The sequence below is a fragment of the Canis aureus genome, chromosome 11, assembly GCF_053574225.1.
Source record: "Canis aureus isolate CA01 chromosome 11, VMU_Caureus_v.1.0, whole genome shotgun sequence".
NCBI classification, from domain to species: domain Eukaryota; kingdom Metazoa; phylum Chordata; class Mammalia; order Carnivora; family Canidae; genus Canis; species Canis aureus.
In genome coordinates, this window is record NC_135621.1 from 25,091,711 (window position 1) to 25,113,454 (window position 21,744).

At 57.9% G+C, this 21,744-nt stretch overlaps 1 protein-coding gene across 1 annotated transcript; it reads left to right on the plus strand.

The window, feature by feature from the left end:
* The first annotated feature begins 4,078 nt into the window (after nucleotides 1-4,078).
* TTLL12 (tubulin tyrosine ligase like 12) lies at nucleotides 4,079-21,611 on the plus strand. The gene is made up of 14 exons (XM_077914205.1): nucleotides 4,079-4,250; nucleotides 7,465-7,649; nucleotides 9,357-9,555; nucleotides 10,345-10,504; nucleotides 10,591-10,724; nucleotides 13,233-13,309; nucleotides 14,591-14,707; nucleotides 14,785-14,979; nucleotides 15,303-15,414; nucleotides 17,165-17,316; nucleotides 17,710-17,791; nucleotides 19,506-19,574; nucleotides 20,026-20,164; nucleotides 20,613-21,611. Exons 1-14 carry the CDS (start codon nucleotides 4,095-4,097, stop codon nucleotides 20,762-20,764), a joined length of 1,929 nt encoding a protein of 642 aa, XP_077770331.1. The 5' UTR covers nucleotides 4,079-4,094; the 3' UTR covers nucleotides 20,765-21,611.
* Nucleotides 21,612-21,744: the final 133 nt, after the last annotated feature.

Sequence of the window (21,744 nt, forward strand, 5' to 3'; positions counted from 1 at the left end):
TCAGGTCCTGATCCTGGGGTCCTGGGATGGAGTCCCACATGGGGCTCCCTTCAAGGAGCCTGCTTCTCCCTCTGCTGGTGTCTCTGTCTCTCTCTGTGTTTCTCATGAATAAATAAATAAAATCTTAAAAAACAAAAAAAGAAATTTATTTTCTGAAGGCTGGGAAGTCCAAGATCAAGGGACCAGCCCATTTGGTTCTTAGAGTTTTCTTCCTGGCTTCGACGTCCTCTCTTGGCAGACACAGTACTCTGATATCTATTCCTTTTCTTGTAAGGGCATCAGCCCTATCGGATTAGGACCTAGGGCTTATGACTTCATTTAACTGTTATCACCTCCTCACAGGCTCTTTCTCCAAATAAGGTCACACTGAGGGTTAGGACTTCAATATATGAATTTGGTGAGACACATGCAAACCATAACATTGTGTGAGCCCATAAATACCCTTTATCCTTAAGCAAGTTCAGGTTGGATTTACTGTCCTTTGGATAGATTACAGGCCCATACAGAGGGGACGAAGATGGAGGTGTCAAACAGGACAAAGAGGTTTTCAGCTAGTGCAACATACGGTTGCTCATAATAAAATAAGTATTATAAGTATGTCACGCGCTCCCTATGTAGGCATAAGACTGTAACGCATGGTCAATATAACATAGTTGTTATTAGTGATGATCAGGTCAGTGAAGTAGATAATTCTGAACATTCACAGCACATTCTGCTGCTCCTGCCTACCTACCGCCAGATTTGTGCACTATTCTACAGCCTGCAAGGTGCATGAGGCCTCAGGAAAGTTACAGGGTGGGCATGCACGGGATGTGAGTGGGAAACAGCCGGAGTGGTCCTGCTCTGGACTGTGCAGAGAAGTCTGAACACTTGTGCTGCAGCACGTTTTCCTTTGTACCGCAGAAGTTTGTTATTTGTATTTTGTTTAGTAGTATCTCTCCTAATTTTTTTCTTTCTTAAGATTTTATTGGGGGATCCCTGGGTGGCTCAGCGGTTTGGTGCCTGCCTTCCGCCCAGGGCATGATCCTGGGGACCCGGGATCAAGTCCCATGTCGGGCTCCCTGCATGGAGCCTGCTTCTCCCTCTGCCTGTGTCTCTGCCTCTCTCTCTGTGTGTCTCTCATGAATAAATAAATAAAATCTTTAAAAAAAAAAAAAAAGATTTTATTTATTGGGCAGCCCCAGTGGCCTAGCAGTTTAGTGCTGCCTTCAGCCCGGGGTATGATCCTGGAGACCTGGGATCGAGTCCCACGTTGGGCTTCCTTCATGGGGCCTGCTTCTCCCTCTGCCTGTGTCTCTGCCTCTCTCTCTCTGCCTCTCATGAATAAATAAAATCTTAGCGGTTTGGCGCCTGCCTTTGGCTCAGGGCGCGATCCTGGAGACCCGGGATCGAATCCCACGTCGGGCTCCCGGTGCATGGAGCCTGCTTCTCTCTCTGCCTGTGTCTCTGCCTCTCTCTGTGTGTGTGTGACTATCGTAAATAAATAAATTTTAAAAAAATGTCTAAAAAAAAAAGAAGTTATTAAAAAATAAAATAAAATAAAATAAAATCTTAAAAAAAAAAGATTTTATTTATTTATTCATGAGAGACACAGAGAAAGAGGCAGAGAGACAGAGGGGGAAGCAGGCTCCCTGCGGGGAAAATAATTAGTAACTTTTGAAATAGGTGTGATGCTTCAGAGTCAGAATTGTGTCAATTGGTGTGGCTTGTGATTAGTAACATCTCTTGGGCCATCATGGTAGAAGCTAGAAGTCAACAAATATTTTGTGTAAGTTTCAATTTCATAATCAGCTTTGAGAAATGGAGATTCACAACTCCAATTTATTTATTTATTTTTTAAAGATTTTATTTATTTATTCATGATAGTCACAGAGAGAGAGAGAGAGAGAGGCAGAGACACAGGCAGAGGGAGAAGCAGGCCCCATGCAGGGAGCCCGACGTGGGATTCGATCCCGGGTCTCCAGGATCGCGCCCTGGGCCAAAGGCAGGCACTAAGCCGGTATGCCACCCAGGGATCCCCAGAACTCCAATTTAAATAAAATTTGGACTCCATTTTTGTGTCTTGCTCCTGAAAAGATTTACTGTACAGTAAGAGGAAATACTACCAGGATGCCTGGGTGGCTCAGTGGTTGAGCATCTGGCTTTGGCTCAGGACCTGATCCTGCAGTCCCGGAATCAAGTTCCAGGTCGGGCTCCCTGCATGGAGCCTGCTTTTCCCTCTGCCTGTGCCTCTCTCTCTCTCTCTCTCTCTCTCTCCCTCTCTGTGTCATGAATAAATAAATAAAATCTTCAAAAAAATAAAAATAAACACCTTTTTGCACTGAAAACATCTCAAGAATTCTTTCTCCACTATTTGCTCCTGGCCCACATCATAACACAGTTAAAAAACCAACCTTATTGCATATGCTACTCAGCTAATTCACTTAAATGCCTTCAGTTAACACCAAAGGCATTGTTTTGCAATAATACTCATATAAAGTTCAACGGGCACAGCAAAAAAGGACCAAACTTCTTACTAAATTAAGAATCCTACAGAGCAGAAATGTACTTGGAATTGGAAGTGGTTAATTTTACCCACAATGTGTCAGTGGCTCAGTGGGTTGGGAGTCGGCCTTGGGCTCAGGTCATGACCCCAGCGTCCTGGGATCCAGCCCCACAGTACCTCCCTCCTTTTTTTTTTCCCCCCGGAGCTCCCTCCTTAGCAGGAGCCTGCTTCTCCCTCTTCTTCTGCCCCTGTCTGTGCTCTTTCTCCCTCTCTCAAACAAATAAAATCTTTAAATAATAATAACACTAACAACAACAACAATTTCATCCAAACAAGCTGTAAATGGTATCAACTGAATTGGAAATCCTAGTTGTCAAAATTCATTATTATTATTATTTTTCCTGTAACAAAGCTGATGGCAGATACAAAGTACTAGAGCACGGCAGGAACGTTTTTCCTGTGCCCCTCACCAACTGCACTTTGGAAGTGTGAGCCTTTGCACACCAACATTGGGTCCCTGTGGCATTGAACAAATCCTCCGAACTGGTGCATTTTATCCAAACTCAGCTGAAAAATTCGGGGTCCCCGGGTGGCTCGGCGGTTTAGCGCCGCCTTTGGCCCAGGGCGTGACCCCGGGGTCCTGGGATCGAATCCCGCGTCGGGCTCCCTGCGTGGAGCCTGCTTCTGTGTCTCTGCCTCGGTCTCTCTCTCTATCTCTCATGAATAAGTAAATAAAATATTTTTTAAAAAGTTTTAATGTAGGTATTCAGCGATGGAAGCACAAAAATAAATAGATAAAATAAAAAAATCAGCCTTTGTGCTTCTTAGCAAGTCACAATTGCAAAACCGCAAACACAACAGTGAACCGCATCCCTACGAAAGCAACGTTAGAGCTCAAAAAAAAAAAAAAAATAGACCGTTCAAAGCCTGGTTTTGAGATTCTGCTACTTGCACTTAGAAACCTCTGCAGTGCTTCCACTTGCGAGAAAAACCACCGGGTTTGACCGAATAAATTTACATCTTTAATCCAAACGCACAGAGACTGAGAAGGGCCGCAGCTCGGCAGCGTCTAAATCTGGTGAATGGCTCAGGAGGATCGGGCGCAGCCCTCGCACCGCGGGGCCGCCCGGCGTCAGAGCGGAGTCCGGGCCTCGAACCGCCCGCTCTCCGAGCCTCGGCTTCCTTTTCCGGGCGGCGCGCGAGGAGCGGCTTCCGCTTCCGACCTGGCGCACGCGGCCCAGCCTCACTCCCGGCATCCCCCGGGGCAGCCGCGGGCGAGCCCGGAAGCACCGCCCCCAGCCGGCGCGCGTGCGCACACGCCAGCAGCGCCGAGCCCCGCCCGCGCCCCCGCCCGCGCCCGCGCCCGCGCCCCCGCCCCCGCGCAGGACCGCGCGTTCACGCACTCGCGCACGCGCCGCTTGGCCGCCCGCGCTCGGGGCTCGGGGGTTGGGCTCCCGGAGCTCGGCCTCCCGCCGCCCCGCGCGTGCCGACGCCGGGCGGTGGGCGGGCGGTGGGCGGCGGCCGCGGGGAGCGCGGCGGGAGGGCGGGGCGGCGCGGCGCGGCGGGCGGCGGCGGAGCGGGACTCGGCGCTGGCGCTCGTGCGGGCGCCATGGACGCCGACGCGGAGCCCGGCGCCCCGGGCCTGACTGCGGAGGACGGCGCGCGGGCCCCGGCCGAGTTCGCGGCGCTGCACGGCCCGGCGCTGCGCGCGTCCGGGGTCCCCGAGCGCTACTGGGGCCGCCTCCTGCACAAGCTGGAGCACGAGGTGCGGGCGGGGCGGGGGCGGGGGCGGGGGCGACGCCCGAGGTTGGGAGCGGGTCTGGGGGTCACGGCGGGCTCCGGGGCGCGGGAAGCCCCTGCCGGGGCGTGTCGGTGTCGGGCGCGGCGGAGAAACGGAGGGGACTGCCCTTCGGCGCACAAGGAGCGTGAGGGCGGGGATGACCCGCCTCGGATGCTCCCCCCCGGCGGTGTAGACACCTAAGCGTGCCGCCGCGTCCCGGGCCCTCTGCTGACTCCCCCACACCTCTGAGCCCCGCAGATCCACCGTCCCCATTATGCAGTTGGAAAGACGGAGTCACAGGAAGAGGAAGCGAGTCTCCCAAAGTCTGTGGGACTCGGGGAACCTGACCCTCCTCGGGGGGCGGTACATGCCCTATGCATCTGTGTGGCTTTCACAGTTGGGGTCACAGGATTCTTTCGTGTCTCATCCTTTGATGCGGGCCCTGGTCACCCTCATTTTGCAGATGAAAGAAAAGAGAGGTTGTGGGAGATGAAATCTAAGGAAAAGGGCTCCCGTGCTTCCAGATTCTCTGCCCCGTCGTGGGGACAGCTCCCTTCTGCTCACCAGCCTTCTGCGGCCTGGGCCTCCGGCGGGGCTCCCCGCGGCTGCTGCAGAAGCCAGAGCTCGTTCAGGGCTGGAGGTGGCGGGTGGGGTGGGCTGCTTCGCTGGAACGAGGCTCTCTTGGGGGAGGGGGCTGCCCAGGAGCCACGGCGGACAGGACAGGTGATGGATGAAGTGCAGCCCCGGAGCCAGGAAGAGGTGGTGGCCCGGCTTGGCCGCTCCACAGACCCCATCCTCTCGGCCAGGTTTTCTGTGTTAAATCTGGGTTCACCAGGTACCCGCCTGCTTGAAACGCGCAGTAGCTTTTAAAACTCACACGAGGTCAGGGCCCCTCCATCTGTCCCTACCTCTTGTGAATTTCCTCCCCCTGCATGACTTGGCTTCCTTTCCACCAGTGTTTCCCGAGCACTTGGCTCTGGTCCCAAGCATGTGCTGGGGACCCCACCAGTCTGTTAGGTGAAGAAGGTCCTCATTCTGGGTAAAAGGCACACGATGTGGGAACCCCCTGACCCCAGCCCAGCCAGCCCCCGGTGGGCAGTAAACCCTCGTTTAGGCAACACTTGTCCTACTGAGCTGCAGTCTGTATCTGGAAGCCTGACAGTGGGACGCGGCCTCAGTTCCCACAGCCTCGGTGGGGATTGGGTGAGGGGAGGCTTGAGGTGAGCTTCAGCCAGAGTCAGCCCATGTGGGGAGTCACCAGAACGTGGAGTGCCCCCTGCCCTGGCTGCTGTGGCTCTACCAGGGGGCAGCCAGTATTTTTCCATGACCCTCCCTTGCCGTTAGGGGTTCTGGGCAGAGCTGTGAGTCATCACTTTGCTAGACCCAAACTTGCATCTATTGTTCTCAGTGAAACCTGCCCTGGCTGCTATGGGCCAGGTGTGGGGGAGGGCACCTGCCAACTGCAGTCAGATGCCTTCAGCTCCCCACAAGGCCAGTGACCCCGGTGCCTTGCCTCAAATCAGGATGGAGAGTTTTAAAATAACCCCAACTCTTCTTGCCGGCAGGAACTTCCCAGGTGCGACACCACTCCCCTTCGTTACCTCCTTAGGGGCTTCTCTAGTCCCTCTGGGAAGGGATTGTGGTCACCCCCATTTCACAGCTGGGAGGAGGGCAGGCCCTCTATCCCCAAGCCTTAACGCTGCCCCACTGTGCCCCCTCCCTCCCATATGATTTGGGGCTAAGAGCTGGGGACTTGGGGTTCTAAGTTGAAATCCAGGATGTGAATTTCAGTCCTCCAAGCAGCTCTGCTCTGGAGGGGAGATAGTATCACCCCCTCACCCCCCTACCCCTGGCTCTGACTGCTTAGGGAGCCAGCTTGAGGCAGCTCCCCTTGCCTCCCAAGGAACGGGGCTTGCTCCACCTGTGCTCAGCCTTCCCCACCCCCAGCTGTGTGTTCCTGCCTGGGGTCCTTAAGCCACCAGCCCTGGCCACATGTCTCGGTCTTTCCTGCCAAAAACACGTCCGATCAGGCCCCAGCACCATTTACCTGGGCCTCACATGGCCCACCTTTGCCCACTGTGCTGTCTGCTCCCTAGCCAAGATCATGGCCAAGATCGTGAGTGGTTCGCCCTCACACCCCAGAGAGCCCACCTGCCCAGCACGAAAGCTGCTTGTGCCTGGACGGGGAGCCGGTTTCCATCGGTTGGGATGAAGTTTTCTTCTGTTAGGGTCGTGAGAAGTGGGTTTTAGGGGAGAACTGGCTTGGTCCCTGCTGCATGCCGGGGACTTTCTGTGCACGGTTTTATTGCTTGAACAGTGAGCTCTCCTAGAAAGTGGAGGATGCCTTCCCCGGGGAGAGACAGTCCCAGAAGCGTGATGGTGGTGGCAGGTGCTCACACAGCATTTGCAAGTTAGGCTCTTCTAAGCTTTTGGCATTTGTTAGTCATTTAATCCTTCCAACAACCCCCCGAGGTTGGTTCTGATGTTCCCACTGTATGAAAAGGGAAACAGGCGCACAGCCCAGCTCCTGTGCCCACCCCAAGGGTCCCTTACTGACTTGTGGCAGACTCATAGTGCCCAAGTGGCTGAAGGGGGCAGCCTGGCTCCAGAGCACACGGAGAAGGCGGGCCTGGCTGCATGTGGTTGGCTCTGGCCTCTGCAAGGAAACGTAAGGACCCAGGCCCTTATCTTTCCGAGCCAGCACCTCAGGAGACACCACGGGCCACAAGTTGGGCGGACCCAAACTGCTTCTTGGCCGTGGTGGCTGTGGGAGGCTCTTGGCCACCTGCTTTCCTTCTGGGTCGCCTCAGCTGGCCTGGTGCAGGATTGGTTATTCTGGTGAAATTGGCTCTTACATTCACTTCTGACGACCAGGGCTACCCACCGCCTTCTGAGACGCATTTCCCCACACAGCAGGGGCCAGGCTAGGTCTGATTCCACCCCAAACCTGCAGCCCCAGTTCTAAGCACAGGTCCCCTGAGCTGAGGGACTTGGGACAGCAGCTGGTGACAGTGGTTAGGCTGCAGTTCTGACCCATCTCTAGGCGCCTCAGTTTTCCTACCTGTAAGATGGGTAGTTGGGTAATAAATAGGTCCTGCTTCTCCCCAGGGGGTTACTTGGTCCTTGAGGCCAAGCTGTGATGCTCCCTGGGCAGCGGTCAGGGCTGGGGAGCCTGCCAACACCCCTGCTCTGGCCCTAGGTTTTCGATGCTGGGGAGATGTTCGGGATAATGCAAGTGGAGGAAGTGGAGGAGGAGAATGAGGGTGAGGAGGCCCGGGAGGTGCGGAAGAAGAAGCCCAACCCCGGCGGTGGTGGTGGCGGCGAACTCTGCTACAAGGTCATTGTGACCAGCGAGAACGGGCTACAGGCGGCTGACCCCAACAGGTAGGAGCTGAGGGCCACCTGCCGTCCCTGCTGTGGCCCTCAGGGCGGGCTCCCTTTTAGACATCCCGGGGGCTGGCACCTTTGGGAAGAAGCAGCAATTGCAGGCACTCGTGTTGCCTGTGGCTCCCGAGTCTCCAGCTGGGCCCCACAGTAGCGTCGCCCCTGACACCGATGATAGCCCCGTGCGAATCACATTTCCTAGGGACCTGAGAGCAGCCTCCCCACATCTGACGGCCATCCCTAGGGCCCCACAGCTGAGGCTGATGCGTTCCGATTTTGCCAGTGAGACAGGAAGGATTTGCCTGGAGTCACAGCTGGTTAAGAGTGTGGGAGCGGAGTGCAAGGCAGCCTTGCTCATGAGCCCGGCTTTTCTGAGCACCTACCCCTGGTCCTGCTGGCTCGGAGTCTCTGGGTGGAGCCCAGGAAACTTGAACAGGTTCTCCCAAAGCTTTAGGCCTGGGCTGTGAGCATTGTGGTCTGGTTGATTCCTCAGCTGAGGACACCGCAGCCCAGGGTAGACAGGGCGAGTGAAGCCCGGACCCTGGGATTCCTGTCTCCTAGGGGCCAAGAGGTGCTGCCTTCAGCCACGGCAGCCCTGCAGGCCCGTCTATGAAACTTTGTTGGAACCTGGCCGGCCTCCTCTTCTGCAGGGCCTCCCTGGCCTCCCTGGCCAGCCTGTGAGGGGGCGGGAGTGGCCGCACAGGTAATGACAGCAGCCAGGTACCTCCACCCACGTGCTCTCTGACTCAGAAACTTCCAGGGTCACTTTCCCATTAACGCGGCCCCTCTGTTCAGTGCACCTGCTTTGTTCCCACCTGTGCTGCTCTGGGGCTCGGGAGCTCACTGCCCGCGGCACCCTTCAGCACACGCACACCTCCACCAGGCAGGTGCAGGAGGGATGCGGGTGGAGTCCTGGGTTTGGAGCCCCAGGCATTGGTTCTCAGCTCCACAGCCCTCCCTGCTCCCAAGCCTTCCTCCCTTTAGAGCTTTGTGAGTCTCCCCTGATCCCCAGACCCCAACTTCATCCTCTCTCCACACCTGCTGTGTATAGCACCCCTCATGAACATTGGCCCAGGGTCACTCCCAGGTGTCCTGCCTTGAAGCTTGGTTGTGTGTGTTGCATCCCGTGGTCATAGCCTCTAAGCACAGGGCAGGAATAAATCCACATTTGTTCTGTGTATGCAAACATCCAGTACTCAAAGCACAATGGAATAAATACTGCTGATTTTGCCACCCAGCCAAAGAACTGGAGCGTTTGCTGTTCCCTTCATCTCAGGGGAACGGAGGTGAGGGCCACTTTGCCTGGCAGGGCTCTGGGTGGTGGTCTCTGGCCTGCCCTAGGGGGTGGGAGGGCAGGTGTGGCCTCAGGCCTGCAGTGGAAATGCCTGCCTGGTCACCTCAAGTGGCCTTAACCTCTTTGTGCCCCCGCCCCCCCTCTTCCCGCAAGAACACAGTACTTGGCATACAGTCAGCATTCCCGTATGTTTTGTCTCCTCTGATTCTTGCACCAGCCCCCTGATAGGAGGTAGGGACCCCATTGGTTTTTGCAGAAACTGGAGAAGGGAGAGGAAGCTTCCCAGGCCATAGCAGTGGGCCTCTCCCTCCTCATCCTCTCCTGGGCCAGAGCCCCCTGCTGGCCCCCTCGACCCTCCCTCCCTGCCATACCTGTGGGGCGGCCTCACACCCGCTTTCGGCCTGTGCCTGCAGCATCTTCCTCATCGACCACGCCTGGACGTGCCGCGTGGAGCATGCCCGCCAGCAGCTGCACCAGGTCCCCGGGCTGCTGCACCGCATGGCCAACCTGATGGGCATAGAATTCCACGGCGAGCTGCCCAGCGCTGAGGCTGTGGACCTGGTCCTGGAGGAGATGTGGCGGTTTAACCAGACCTACCAGCTGGCCCACGGGGTGAGTGGGCCTGGGGGAGGCGGAAGACAGGGATGCGGGCCTTTGCTGCTCTGGGCTATTGGGGCTGGCAGGGTCCACCCGGGAGAGCCGGGACCCGGCCCCTGGGGCCCCCCCATTCCCTGTGGGCTCATTATGGGCCTGTTCCCCTCCCTCAGGCCGCCCAGTGCTGGGGACCCAGGTTCTGGGGCCCTTTGAGCTCACAGGACACAACCTTGCCTCAGACCCTGGACTTGAGCCCCACGACTTGGCTGCCTATTTCCTGGTGCCTTCAGTTTCTGTCCTCCCCCAAGAGCCCTCAGTGGTTCTTCAGTGGCCTCCGAAGAGTTGTGGCCCTTTAGCACGAGTCCTAATGCTCATCACCACCCCTCCCACCAACCTCCCCTGATCCACCCTCATGCCCTAGGCCTTTGCCACTTTGAGAAGACAAAAGTGGTTTCTCTTGGTCTCTGCTTAGATGTTACCTTCTCCAGGGACACACACCCCCACACACACACACTACACAGACAAAGCCGGACACATCCATGGAGCTGCTAAACTAAGCGCCTTAGTCCCTGCGCCTGTACCACCCAGGCAGCCACACTGTGGTCTCCTGGTATGTGTCCTAGTCGGCCCAGGATGGTCCCCGGGGCCCCCAGTTAAGGGGACTCGGGTGCATGTGGTAGACGCTCCAGGAGCTGGGTGTAGATGGGTTGTCATCTGGGTGCAGTAGGTTGTGGGAAGGTGCACACAGAAGGGGCAGGAGGCTGGACGGACCGGTGGATGCGGTTGCCATGTGTGCTCTGCCCACAGACGGCCGAGGAGAAGGTGCCAGTGTGGTACATCATGGACGAGTTCGGCTCGCGCATCCAGCACTCAGACACGCCCAGCTTTGCCACGGCGCCCTTCTTCTACATGCCCCAGCAAGTGGCCTACACGCTGCTGTGGCCGCTGCGGGACCTGGACACGGGCGGTAAGTCTGACACCCACCCACCCCAAAGGACACGCCCAGGCCCTGGTTTCCTGCTGCCCCCTCATGGGCCACGTGTCTTGATGCAGAGGAGGTGACCCGGGACTTTGCCTACGGAGAGGCAGACCCTCTGATCCGGAAGTGCATGCTGCTGCCCTGGGTCCCTGCCGACATGCTGGACTTCAGCTCCTCCACGCCCGAGCCACCCGATGAGCACTACCAGGTGTGACCATCCGCCTCCGACCTCGGGCCTTTTGGCCTGGTGGCTTCTGGAACGTTCTTCGGTCACCCAATATTATTGAACGCCACCTGGCTACTGTGGGAGGTAGCGAAGAGTTTGGGAGCATCTGAGAGACGGGGCTCAGAGCTCAGGCAGTGAGCCTCAGGGAGGTGCTTGTGGCCACCCGGCTCGGGTGCCAGCCCTGAGCCCAGACCCCAGGGGCCTGAGGCTAGGAACCGTGCCATCAGGGTTGGAGCTGGGGGGCACAGTGTAGCCTATGAGGCTTGGTTATGAATCCTGACTCAGCACTGTTTCCCCCTCTCCTGCCACGTCCCTCACCAGGGATGTGGAGACACCATTCAAGACGTGTACGGTGCGTTCCTGGGCACACAGTGGGCCCTCAGCAGGTCATCGTTAGTGTTGCTGTTATAGGCCACAAGGGTGCTTTCATCTGGGGCAGCCTCCTCTCGGGCAAATTCAGGAGCCAGGGTTCAGGAGGCCCAGGACAGGGAAGGAGGTGGAGCCCCTGGGAACGGAGCCACTGGCAGACCAGGCTGGACAGGGGCAGGTCTGGACAGGGCGCCTTCCTCCTCCCTCCCCACCCTCGGATCTCCTGCCACTACTTCCCGTTGGCAGGTCCCAGTTTGGAAGCAGGCCGCGAGTGAGCCTGTGGTTAGTACCTATGGCCATGCTTGACTCTGATCCTTACAACATAAGCACTTAAGGTCCTATCTTTGTCTTTATTTTACTGAGGATGAGGAAACAGGCCTAGAGGCATTAAGTAACTTGCAAAAGTCAGGCAGCTGGCGGGACAGCCGGGGTCCAGTACCGGGTGGCTGACAGCTGGTGGGCGGAGGCTGCAGGCCTTGTCCCCTTGTGTTGAAATTCCCGTGCCCCCCCCCTCCCCAGTGTCCTCAGACACTGGCTGAGTGTCTCGGGGTTGTAGGAAGGAGTTAGCTCCAGGGAGAATGGAAGCGCCATGGGTGTTGGCTGTCCTGTGAGTGCTGTGGTTTGGGAGAGGCTGGGCGGCAGCAGTAGTGATGATGGACCCCCTGGCACCCTTCCCGTGAATTCCATCTCTGCCAGCAGTGATTGAACTATCTGTGCAGGAAACCATGTGGTCACTCAATGTGTTTCAGAGCCTCATAGAGCACTGGCACCTAGTAGGTGCATATTAAATAGAGTGTGACTGCAGAATGGCTTAGGGACAGGGGCTGATCTTGGGGTGCTTCTAGCTGGCAAGCAGACAGGCTGGGCCAACCCTGGCCCTCTGACCTCAGGACCGCGGAGCTGGATTTACACTCTTGAATTCAAGTTAGTTGTGTGTGTTTTTCCTCTTGGGATGTTCTCTGCTGTCCAGAAGGAGGATCTGAGGCCAAACTTGGGGTGTCCCTGGTTGCTTTTCCTCGTGTGACCCATCTAGGCCGGATGTGCTCGGGCCCCTGGGGCCACCAGTGTGAGTTAGCTATTACTGGATAAGAAATTACTCCAAAACAGAGCAGCCTCATACAGCAAACGTTTATCATCTTTTCCACTTTCTGTGGAACAGGAGATGGGGGTGCTTTTGACTCCAAGTCCCTCTCAAAGTGTCACCAGGCTGTCATCTGGACCGCATCTCTGAGGCCTGATGGGACTGAGGTTCTGCTTCTGTGTGGTGCTCACACACCTGGCAAGGTGGCAGTGGCTGTGTTGGCAGGAGGCCTCAGTTCTGGCCCACCTGGGCCTTTGCGAGGGGCTGCTGGGCATCACCATGAGTGCTAGCTACCTTCCCTTAGAGCCCATGATCTGAGAGAAAGCAGGAGAAAGCCAGAGGGCCTCTCCTGAAGCAGCACACCCATCCACACTCTCCTGTGCTTCGGGAGCAGCTCATTCACTCCAGCCCACACCCAAGGGGAGATGAGTTAACTCTGCCTTTCGAAGGGAGGGGCACAGAATTCTTGGGTGTGTTTTAAACCAGCACACGCGGGATCCCTAGGTGGTGCAGCGGTTTGGCGCCTGCCTTCGGCCTAGGGCGCGATCCTGGAGACCCAGGATCGAATCCCACATCGGGCTCCCAGTGCATGGAGCCTGCTTCTCCCTCTGCCTGTGTCTCTGCCTCTCTCTCTCTCTCTCTGTGACTATCATAAATAAATAAAAATTTTAAAAAAATAAAAAATAAAAAATAAACCAGCACACGGCTTACGCTCGGCACAGCACTTAAGGGCTCCACTGGAACCAAGCAGCGCCCTCCCAGGACAGGCTTGCCACCTTCTTGGCTGCCTGGTATTGAGGTTTAGAACAATGTTTATATTTTCCTTTTGACACAGATGGGGTTGCTCAGCACCTGAGGAGGCTTGAGCCCCAGAATTCCAGGGGCGGGGTGGGGGGGTACCCAGAGGGCTCTGGCCATCACTGCACCTGTCGAAAGGCTGTGCCTGGGGTCTGGGTATGCCCCATGACGTGCCAGGACAAAAGAGGCGTGTGTTCCCCGTCTTGAACGTCTGTTTCTACCCTCAGTGCTTTTCCTTCTAGGCCATTTTGGAGGAAAACAAGGAGAAGCTACCACTTGCCATCAGTCCAGTGGCGTATCCCCGTGACCACGTCTTCAAGTGCGTATACCCCTTCTCAGCCCTTGAGGTGCCTCCTCGCTCCCCCAGGTTCCCTCGGCTCCTAGAACAGTGCCTGGCCCAGGGAGGGGTGCTCGGGGAGCCTGCTGGCTGCTATGGCCTGGCAGTGACGAAAGTGCCAGTCTTAGGATCATAGAGGGAGTGCTGTGAAAGTGGGATGGGCCGGGGCTCATCTGGTCCTGGGGTGAAAACGTAGCCAGGCCTGTGGGCAGGGAGTGGCTCCTCCTAAGATAGGGGCCTGGGCTGACAGTTAATGCACTGGGCGGCCAGGCTGCCAGGAAAGGCCATTCCCAGGTGTCTGCAAGTATGGACTGGCAGGTTATGTAAGGCCGGGCAGGTGAGCGCAGGCTGGACGCCAGGTGGAAGCAGACGCTCCATGATACAGGTGAGGGAGTGGGCGTGCAGTGCTGTGCCCCCTGGATGGAGAGCAGGCCCAGAGGCGGGCCCCCCTCTCCCAGGGCAGACTGGTGTCTGCCCCCATGAAAGTCCCTCCCCCTGGCCACCCAGACCCGGTTCAGCCCAGGGGCCCTTCCCGGTGCCCATGCCCACCGCCCAGGGTCCCTCCTCAGGATCAGGGGCCCACTGAGTCTGGCCCTCCTGCTCATAGTCCTGCCCTGTGCTCCGGCCACGGACTGAAGGCTTCATGCAGGCCTCGTCCTGGGAGGTCCCCTTCATCTCCTCCCCTGGACCGCTGTCCCACGCTGGGCCACCCTCCTGCCTTCTGTCTCTGCCGCCCCCAGCAGATGTGCTTCCAGGCTCTGTCCTCCCCTCTGTCCAGGGCCAGCGAGGGCCGGGCAAGCAGCAGTGAGCACTGGTGTGAAACGAGGCCACATCTAGACCACTTGTCTTGGCCACACTCCCTCCCCTGCAGGCACCTGGGCACCAGCTGCCTTCTCTGAGGCCCGGGTTCTGTATCTCTGGGGGGGTGGTTGTGTCGGTCCTTCCTGTTCCCACGTAGGAGGCAGGCCTGTGTTTGTTAAACACTCAGGGTACCCCATTTCACCCCAATGACAAGTGTGTGTTGGGCTGTGACCCCATCTTACAGGTGGGGACCCTGGGGTTAGAAGAAGCCCGGTTGCCCCCCGCCCGGCACGCAGACAGAGGGCTGGGGTCCGCAGAGCTAGGACTGCAGAGTGGAACTTCTACTGGCTTCATCCCCCTTAATTAACATCTGCCGGGGTGGGGAGCATCTGAGGCCCGGGGCCATGGCGGGCCTTGGCGAGCGCAGGTGGGGCCCCAGCTCAGCCCCAGCTCTCCCTGCAGGGTCTACACAGACATCCAGCAGGTGCTCAGCCACCTCAACCACCCACGCTTCACCTTCACCCAGAGTGAGGCCGACGCCGACATTCTCTACAACTTCTCCCACTTCAAGGATTACAGGTGAGCACCGCCTGTTGCCCTCCCTAGAGGCTGCAGGACGCCCCCCTCTGCTGCTTATACCTGCCTCGGCCCTGCAGGAGGCTCAGCCAGGAGAGGCCCAACGTGCTGCTGAACCAGTTCCCCTGCGAGAACCTGCTGACGGTGAAGGACTGCCTGGCCTCCATCGCGCGCCGGGCAGGGGGCCCCGAGGGCCCGGCCTGGCTGCCCCGCACCTTCAACCTACGCACCGAGTTACCCCAGTTTGTTAGCTACTTCCAACAGCGGGAGAGGCGGTAAGGGCTCCCCTGGGCCCCCCTCACCACGGAGCCCTGCATGGGGGAACTCCTATAACTGTCACACTCCCCCTGCCCCCCCACACCACTCAGCCGGCTCCCCAGCTTCATACCATCTATGTGCCAGCCTTGGTGCTAGGAGCCACAGAGTTCTCCGTGCCTTCGCTCAGGCTTTTCCTGGCTCCCCGGGGCCCAGCCCAACATCCCCTCTGCCACACCTCCCACTACTCCCTTGGAGAGTTTGAGTGCCCCTCTTCTAAGGCTGCCATGGTCCCAAGAAGGTGGGAGCAGGGCATAGCCTAGCCAACCCCATGTGCTCTCAGGGGCCAGGATAACCACTGGATCTGCAAGCCCTGGAACCTGGCCCGCAGCCTGGACACCCACATCACCAGGAGCCTCCACAGCATCATCCGGCACCGCGAAAGCACCCCCAAGGTGGGCCTTGCAGCTCTGGGTGCGAGGGAGTGAGGGAGGTCGGGACCTGTGGGGGGGGTCACTCAGCTCACAGGTGTCTCTGAAGCCCCCACCCTACTACTTCTGGTGTCCTGGCCTGCAGAGGAAGGCTGTGTGGCTGTCCAGGCAAGTGGGGAGCTGTTCTCGGTATGTCTGACCTGAGTCCCCACTTGTTGCACCATGCATGACCACCCAGCAGGTGGGAGGTGGCCGGGCCAGGGAGCCCCTAGACATGGGTGCTGTAGTGATCCAGGACACGTCAGAGGTGGAGAGGGGGTACTGCAAGACACAGGGCACCTGGGCAGAGGTCAAGGAGAATATACCCGTGGGATGATTGCAGAGGCAAGGCAGCAGGCGAGTCACTGGGATTATGGCTAAGAATTTGGGTTTTTGGTTTTTTTTTTTGTTTTTTTTTTGTTTAAATTTTTATTTATTTATGATAGTCACAGAGAGAGAGAGGCAGAGACTCAGGCAGAAGGAGAAGCAGGCTCCATGCACCGGGAGCCCGATGTGGGATTCGATCCCGGGTCTCCAGGATCGCGCCCTGGGCCAAAGGCAGGCGCCAAACCGCTGCGCCACCCAGGGATCCCAGAATTTGGGTTTTTGTTTTGTTTTTTTAAGACTTTTTTTTTTTATTTATTTGAGAGAGAGAAAGCATGAGTGAGGAGAGAAGGAGCAACATACTCCCCACTGAGCTGGCGGCCCGATGTGGGCCTCAATCCCAGGATCCTGAGATCATGACCTGAGCTAAAGGCAAACACTTAACTAACCAAGCCACCCAGGCGCCCTTATGGCTGAAAATTTGTATGCATTTTTTTTTCTTTTTTTCTTTCTTTCTTTCTTTTTTTTTTTTTTTTTTAAGATTTTATATATTCATGAGAGACGCAGAAAGAGAGGCAGAGACACAGGCAGAGGGAGAAGCAGGCTCCATGCAGGAGCCCAGTGCCTGACTCGATCCCGGGACTCCAGGATCACACCGTGAGCCAAAGGCAGATGCTCAGCCACTGAGCCACACAGGTGTCCCTGTATATAGTTTTCAAAAACCTAAAATCTGGTGGGACCTTTTCATTTTTTTTTTAAGATTTATTTATTTATTCATGATAGACATAGAGAGAGAGAGGCAGAGACACAGGAGGAGGGAGAAGCAGGCTCCATGCCGGGAGCCCGATGCGGGACTCAATCCCCGGACTCCAGGATCGCGCCCTGGGCCAAAGGCAGGCGCTAAACCACTGAGCCACCCAGGGATCCCCTCATTTTTTTTTTTTAAGATTTTATTTATTCATGAGAGACATAGAGGGGGAAAAACAGAGACAGAAGCAGAGGGAGAAGCAGGCTCCATGCAGGGAGCCTGATATGGGACTCGATCCTGGGTTGCCAGGATCCCACCCTGGGCTGAAGGCAGCGCCAAACCACTGAGCCACCTGGGCTGCCCTGCTGGGACCTTTTCAAAGTGAAGGTTGCAGAACTTGCCGCAGCCTAGACAGGGTTTGAAAAGACAGAGGAAGGAGCAGGTGCGGGCGCAGGTATCTCTGAAATGGGCAGGTGTCCCTGGGACTGAGCAGGAGTGTGCCTCTTTCTCCAGGATGCAGTGACAGTGTCTGGATGTCCCACAACATGAGCCCGTAGCCAGTAAAGATGGATCAGATGGGGCGAGGTTGGGGTGCCTCCGGGCGCTATGTCCTGGCCCAGGTGAGGGGAGAGCTGCCTGCAGCCCTGCGTCTGTATCTTCCAGGTCGTGTCCAAATACATTGAAAGTCCCGTCTTGTTCCTTCGAGAAGACGTGGGGCCGGTCAAGTTCGATGTCCGCTATGTCGTGCTTCTGCGGTCGGTGAAGCCCCTGACTCTGTTCGTGTATGACGTGTTCTGGCTGCGGTTCTCCAACCGGTAACCAGGGGACCGGCTGGGGGGCAGGCAACAGGGCCCCCCTTTATCTCGGGATCAGAGAGCCTTGCCCTGGAGCTCCTTCTCCAGCACACACCCAGCAGGCGGCCCCACTGACTTGGGATCTGTGACCTGGTGGCAATTCTGGCCCTGCTGGCATCCACCATGAGTGGGGACGTGAACAATGCTCATCACTGTCAAACGAGCATTAGCACCTGCGGACCTTGGTGACGTTGATCCTCCGTCAGGTGTCTTTTCAGTTAGCCAGTCGCTCACTCCAACCCAAGCTCTCTGGGGCCTCCCCTCACACCAATGTGGGGAGTGACGCCCGATGGGGTCCCTGTGGGGACACGGCCGTGCTCAGGACCCTCCCATGTCTGTGCGCTTCTCCTGTAGGCCCTTCGCACTTGATGACCTGGACGACTATGAGAAACATTTCACTGTCATGAACTATGACCCAGAAGTGGTGCTGAAGCAGGTAAGGACCAGGCAGGGCCCGGGGAGCAGGTTCGTTTAGAGGCAGGTGCAGACCCGGTCCTCACACCTATCGGCTTGTCTCCTGGGCAGGCAGTGTAGACCATCAGGAGCTGCCATCTGGTACCTGTGCTAGTCTTAGAACAGCAGCCCCGCAGCTCTGAGAGGCACACGCTCTGTGTGCCTGCGGCCTCCCCAGGTCCTAGGACAAGTCAGAGCCGGGTAGGGGGCAGGCCTCAGCTAGAGGCACGGAGCTTTCCGTTCAGTGCCCACCGGAGCACAAGGACAGGTGGGGGTGGAGGCATACGGTGCATGTCCTGGCCCCCCCGTGACAGGCTGCCGCTGCTGGCCCATGACCCTGCCTGGATCCCGGGCACCTTGGGCAGAGGGCATCAGACCCCTGCTGCCCAGCAGTGCACGTGGACCAGTAGGCTTAGCCTAGGCCGAGGCCGAGGCCGAGGCCGCCTCTGGGTGGAGGAGGGAGGAAGGAGAAATAGGCTCCCTCACGCCTCCTTCCTAAAGTCCTCCCTGGCCTGTTGGCTGTTTCAGGCCAACGGGAAGTCAGGCACACACACCCATCCCCTCACCCTCCCTGCTCACCCCAAGGCCTGCAGGTGGCCTCTCCCCAGCCTCCCCCACGGCGGCCACTCTGCCTCTCCAGGCGTGTTCTGATTCTTTTCAGTATGAGGACATCCCAAAACTCTGCAGATGATGGTGTTGCATGTATATATATGTTTTTGTGTAAATGCTCTCATATGGAGCAGATCCCTCTATGGCTTTTTTTGCTGAGCCTCATGTATGTAGATTCGTCATTATTGCTAACTGTGGCTGGAGGCGTCCCTGCCCTGGGATATTCTTGTCATTCACCTGGTAATAGGCACACAGGTCATTTTTGGTTTTCACCATTAAGAGATGTGCTTCATTGAACCCTCGCTGTGCCCGTCCTCAGGCGGGGAGGGGTGGGGAGCTGTGCCCACACGCAGCTGTTGCTTCTTGTCCTGGGCTGTGTTGGAGGCCAGTCCCGAGGACCCAGCGGGGCCCGGGATGTGGTTGGAAGATGTCTCTGAGAGAACTGAGTGCTTTCCCTCTGTACTCTGAGTGCAGCACCCCAAGGGTGGCGTTTCCCCTGAAGCTCCTGTGTGTGGGGACGCCTGTCCCACAGCATGTGAACATTGGGCTTCCTAGGGAGCCCATGCTGGCTCGGCCTTTCAGGAAGAAACCCGAGCTTGCTGCCAGCTGGCACAGGTGTGTTTGGATGAAGTCTTGGCCCGAGGAGACCTTGCCATCCTCAGGCACTTTGCACTGGTGCTGAGCGGTGAGCTCAGGCCCAGGCCCTGCAGTTACGGTCCAGGCTCTGCCTCCAGCACGCTGTTCTGAGACCAGCGTGGTGCTGTGTCCGCCGGGCCTTGCAGCCTGCTGACCCCTCAGCATTAAGTACTCGAGCCACAGTAGCCCTGCACAGAAGCGCTGGGCAGGGAGCGTCGTCCCAGTTCAAGGATGATGACACTGAGGCTCTGACAAGTAAATCCACTTGTCCTGAGTCACATAGTAAGATCCAGAGCTCAGACTCCGTCTCTCGTCTCCCATTTGTGCCCGTGATGGGGGTGCTGGATAGGCCATGGGCACCCTGAGGCTCCACATTAAGGCCAGGCTGGCTTTCCTGCTCCCTGGCCAGATGAGGCCTGGGCAGAGTTTGACAGGCCGTGTGTCTGTCCTAGGTACACTATGATGAGTTCATCCCTGAGTTTGAGAAGCAGTACCCAGAATTCCCCTGGAAGAGCGTCCAGGTGAGTGCTGAGCCAACTGCAGAGCTGGGGCTTCCCTCCTGGGCTGGCACTGGGCGGGTGGGGGTCTTGGCTGCCTCAGGATGATTCTGCTCGTCCCCCTGAGGCTGGCTGCAGTCCTCCCACGCTGGGCCTTGGGAGGTGTTGTGGAGGGGACTCGGAGCACTGTTAGAACAGCCAGGTGGCAATAGGCCCCACCTGTCCCAGAAGCTGCAAACCTGAGGGGACAGCAGGGCCACAGCTGGAAACCCAGGCTGGCCTCCGCGTCCTGGAGTGAGTGCCTCAGGTGCTGCTCTGGACCCCTTCATGCAGGGGGAGCTGGGGGCCCCCGAGGCAGGACCCAGGCAGCTCAGCAGTAGTCTGACGCCAGGAGGGAGAGGCAGGTGTCAGACGCTCTGGGGGCTGGTCCCAGCCTCAGCTGTGCGACCCCTGACCCTGCCTACTCCATCCCCAGGGTGAGATCTTCCAGGCCTTCACGGAGCTGTTCCAAGTGGCCTGTGCCAAGCCACCTCCCCTGGGCCTCTGCGACTATCCCTCATCCCGCGCTGTGTACGCTGTCGACCTCATGCTCAAGTGGGACAACCGGCCAGATGGTGAGGGGGCTCCCCCGCCCTGTAATCCAATCCACGCCCCCCTCCACCTGCCCAAAGCCGATCATCCAGCCCTGGCAGTGCCAGCCCCGCCCCCAGGGGACAGAGAGGCTTCTCCACTTCCTTCCCCTGGTCAGGGCTGCATAGATTATCCTTTGAGCAAATTCACCAGGGGATCTGGTCTGGGACGCACACCGTTAGGGGCAGCGACCTCCAGGGAAGGGCAGCGGCTGCGGCCGTGTCAAGACAGAGCTCAGGAGGGAAAGGACCGGCCCCATGCCCTGGCCAGGCGCCCGGGGCCCAGCCCACCCCTACGGCCTGCTTCCTGTCCACCCGACTTAGCACCCGGGACGGGGGTGGGGGTGGGGGTGACTCCCGGGCCCTGAGCTCAGCCCCTCCACCCCCTGGGCCCCTCCCGGGAGTAAGATGCCCTGTGCTCTTGTGCCATCAGGGAAGCGAGTGATGCAGCCCCAGATCCTGGAAGTAAACTTCAACCCGGACTGTGAACGGGCCTGCAGGTACCACCCAAGCTTCTTCAATGACGTCTTCAGCACCCTGTACCTGGATGAGCCCGGCCCCTGCCACGTCACCCGCCTAGTCTAGGTGCTTGTGGCTCTGCTGGGGCCGCCCGGCCGTTCCAGCCTCAGCTCCCGGAGCTGCTTCTGCAGAGCCCCCTCCTCTCCTCCCTCAGGCGCAGCCTCACCCCGGAGCTGTCATCCCGGCTCCACCTCTGGGAGCTCAGGGTCCTCAGGGTCCTCCCCTCCCAAGGTCAGCAGCAGGGCCAGTCACCGTGTCCCCGGGGCTGAGCGCCAGGCCCTGCCCCTCACCATCTTCTGTGCTCAGTGAAGGGCTTTTCCAGAGAGTCTGATTCCTAGGCTGCTGCACGTTCTGGGGTGTTGGTGGGAGATGGGCTCTGGGGAGCACAACAAGTTTCCCCAGCAACACCCCATACATGAACAGGGACCAGACAGGCTGCTTCTCCAGAGTGCTGCTCGTGACTCCCATGGGGCAGGGGGTTGGGGTCCCACCCTGCACCCCCAGAACATCTGGGAGCCCCCTCTCCCAGACCCAGCCACCTTGTTCCCAATCTCGACCAAAACCTTTACCAGCAAGCTTCCCGTGGAGTTTCCAGGTCAGGAAGCCTGTGGCCTTTGGCTGCTGTCGCCTTAGCATTCGGCAAAGCAGGCCACCCTCCTGCCTCGGTGGCCCCAGCAGCCCCGGCCACCCACCGGGCACGGAAGTACCCCCACACACACCTGATGTCCCCTGGGGCCTTGGTGATGCGTGTGGGGGGCCAAGCGCCAGGCAGCGCACAGCTGAGGAAGAGACGATTCCAGGGAAAACTTGACGTTACAGGCAGAGGCCACCTTCCACGAGAGTCTAGAGTCAAATGTTGGGTTCTTGTTAATTTTTCATTTATGGAAGGAAAATATAAAAATTATTTCTGTAACTTTGTTTCTGAAATGTGGAGTCAGATGCCAGTGCGTTTTGTGTAGCCACAGGGTACCTGAGCCCAGGTAACAGGCCAGGTTGCCTCCCGTGGGGGGAGCTGCCTGCAGACGGAAGGCCCTTCCTCCGTCCTG

Bases quoted from the DNA above. Each gene is read 5' to 3' on its own strand.
- TTLL12 (XM_077914205.1), top strand. From the start codon at position 4,095: ATGGACGCCGACGCGGAGCCCGGCGCCCCGGGCCTGACTGCGGAGGAC. The intron at 4,251-7,464 runs GTGCGGGCGGGG...CTCTGGCCCTAG, and splicing joins TGCACAAGCTGGAGCACGAG to GTTTTCGATGCTGGGGAGAT. The intron at 13,310-14,590 runs GTGCGTATACCC...CTCTCCCTGCAG, and splicing joins CCCCGTGACCACGTCTTCAA to GGTCTACACAGACATCCAGC.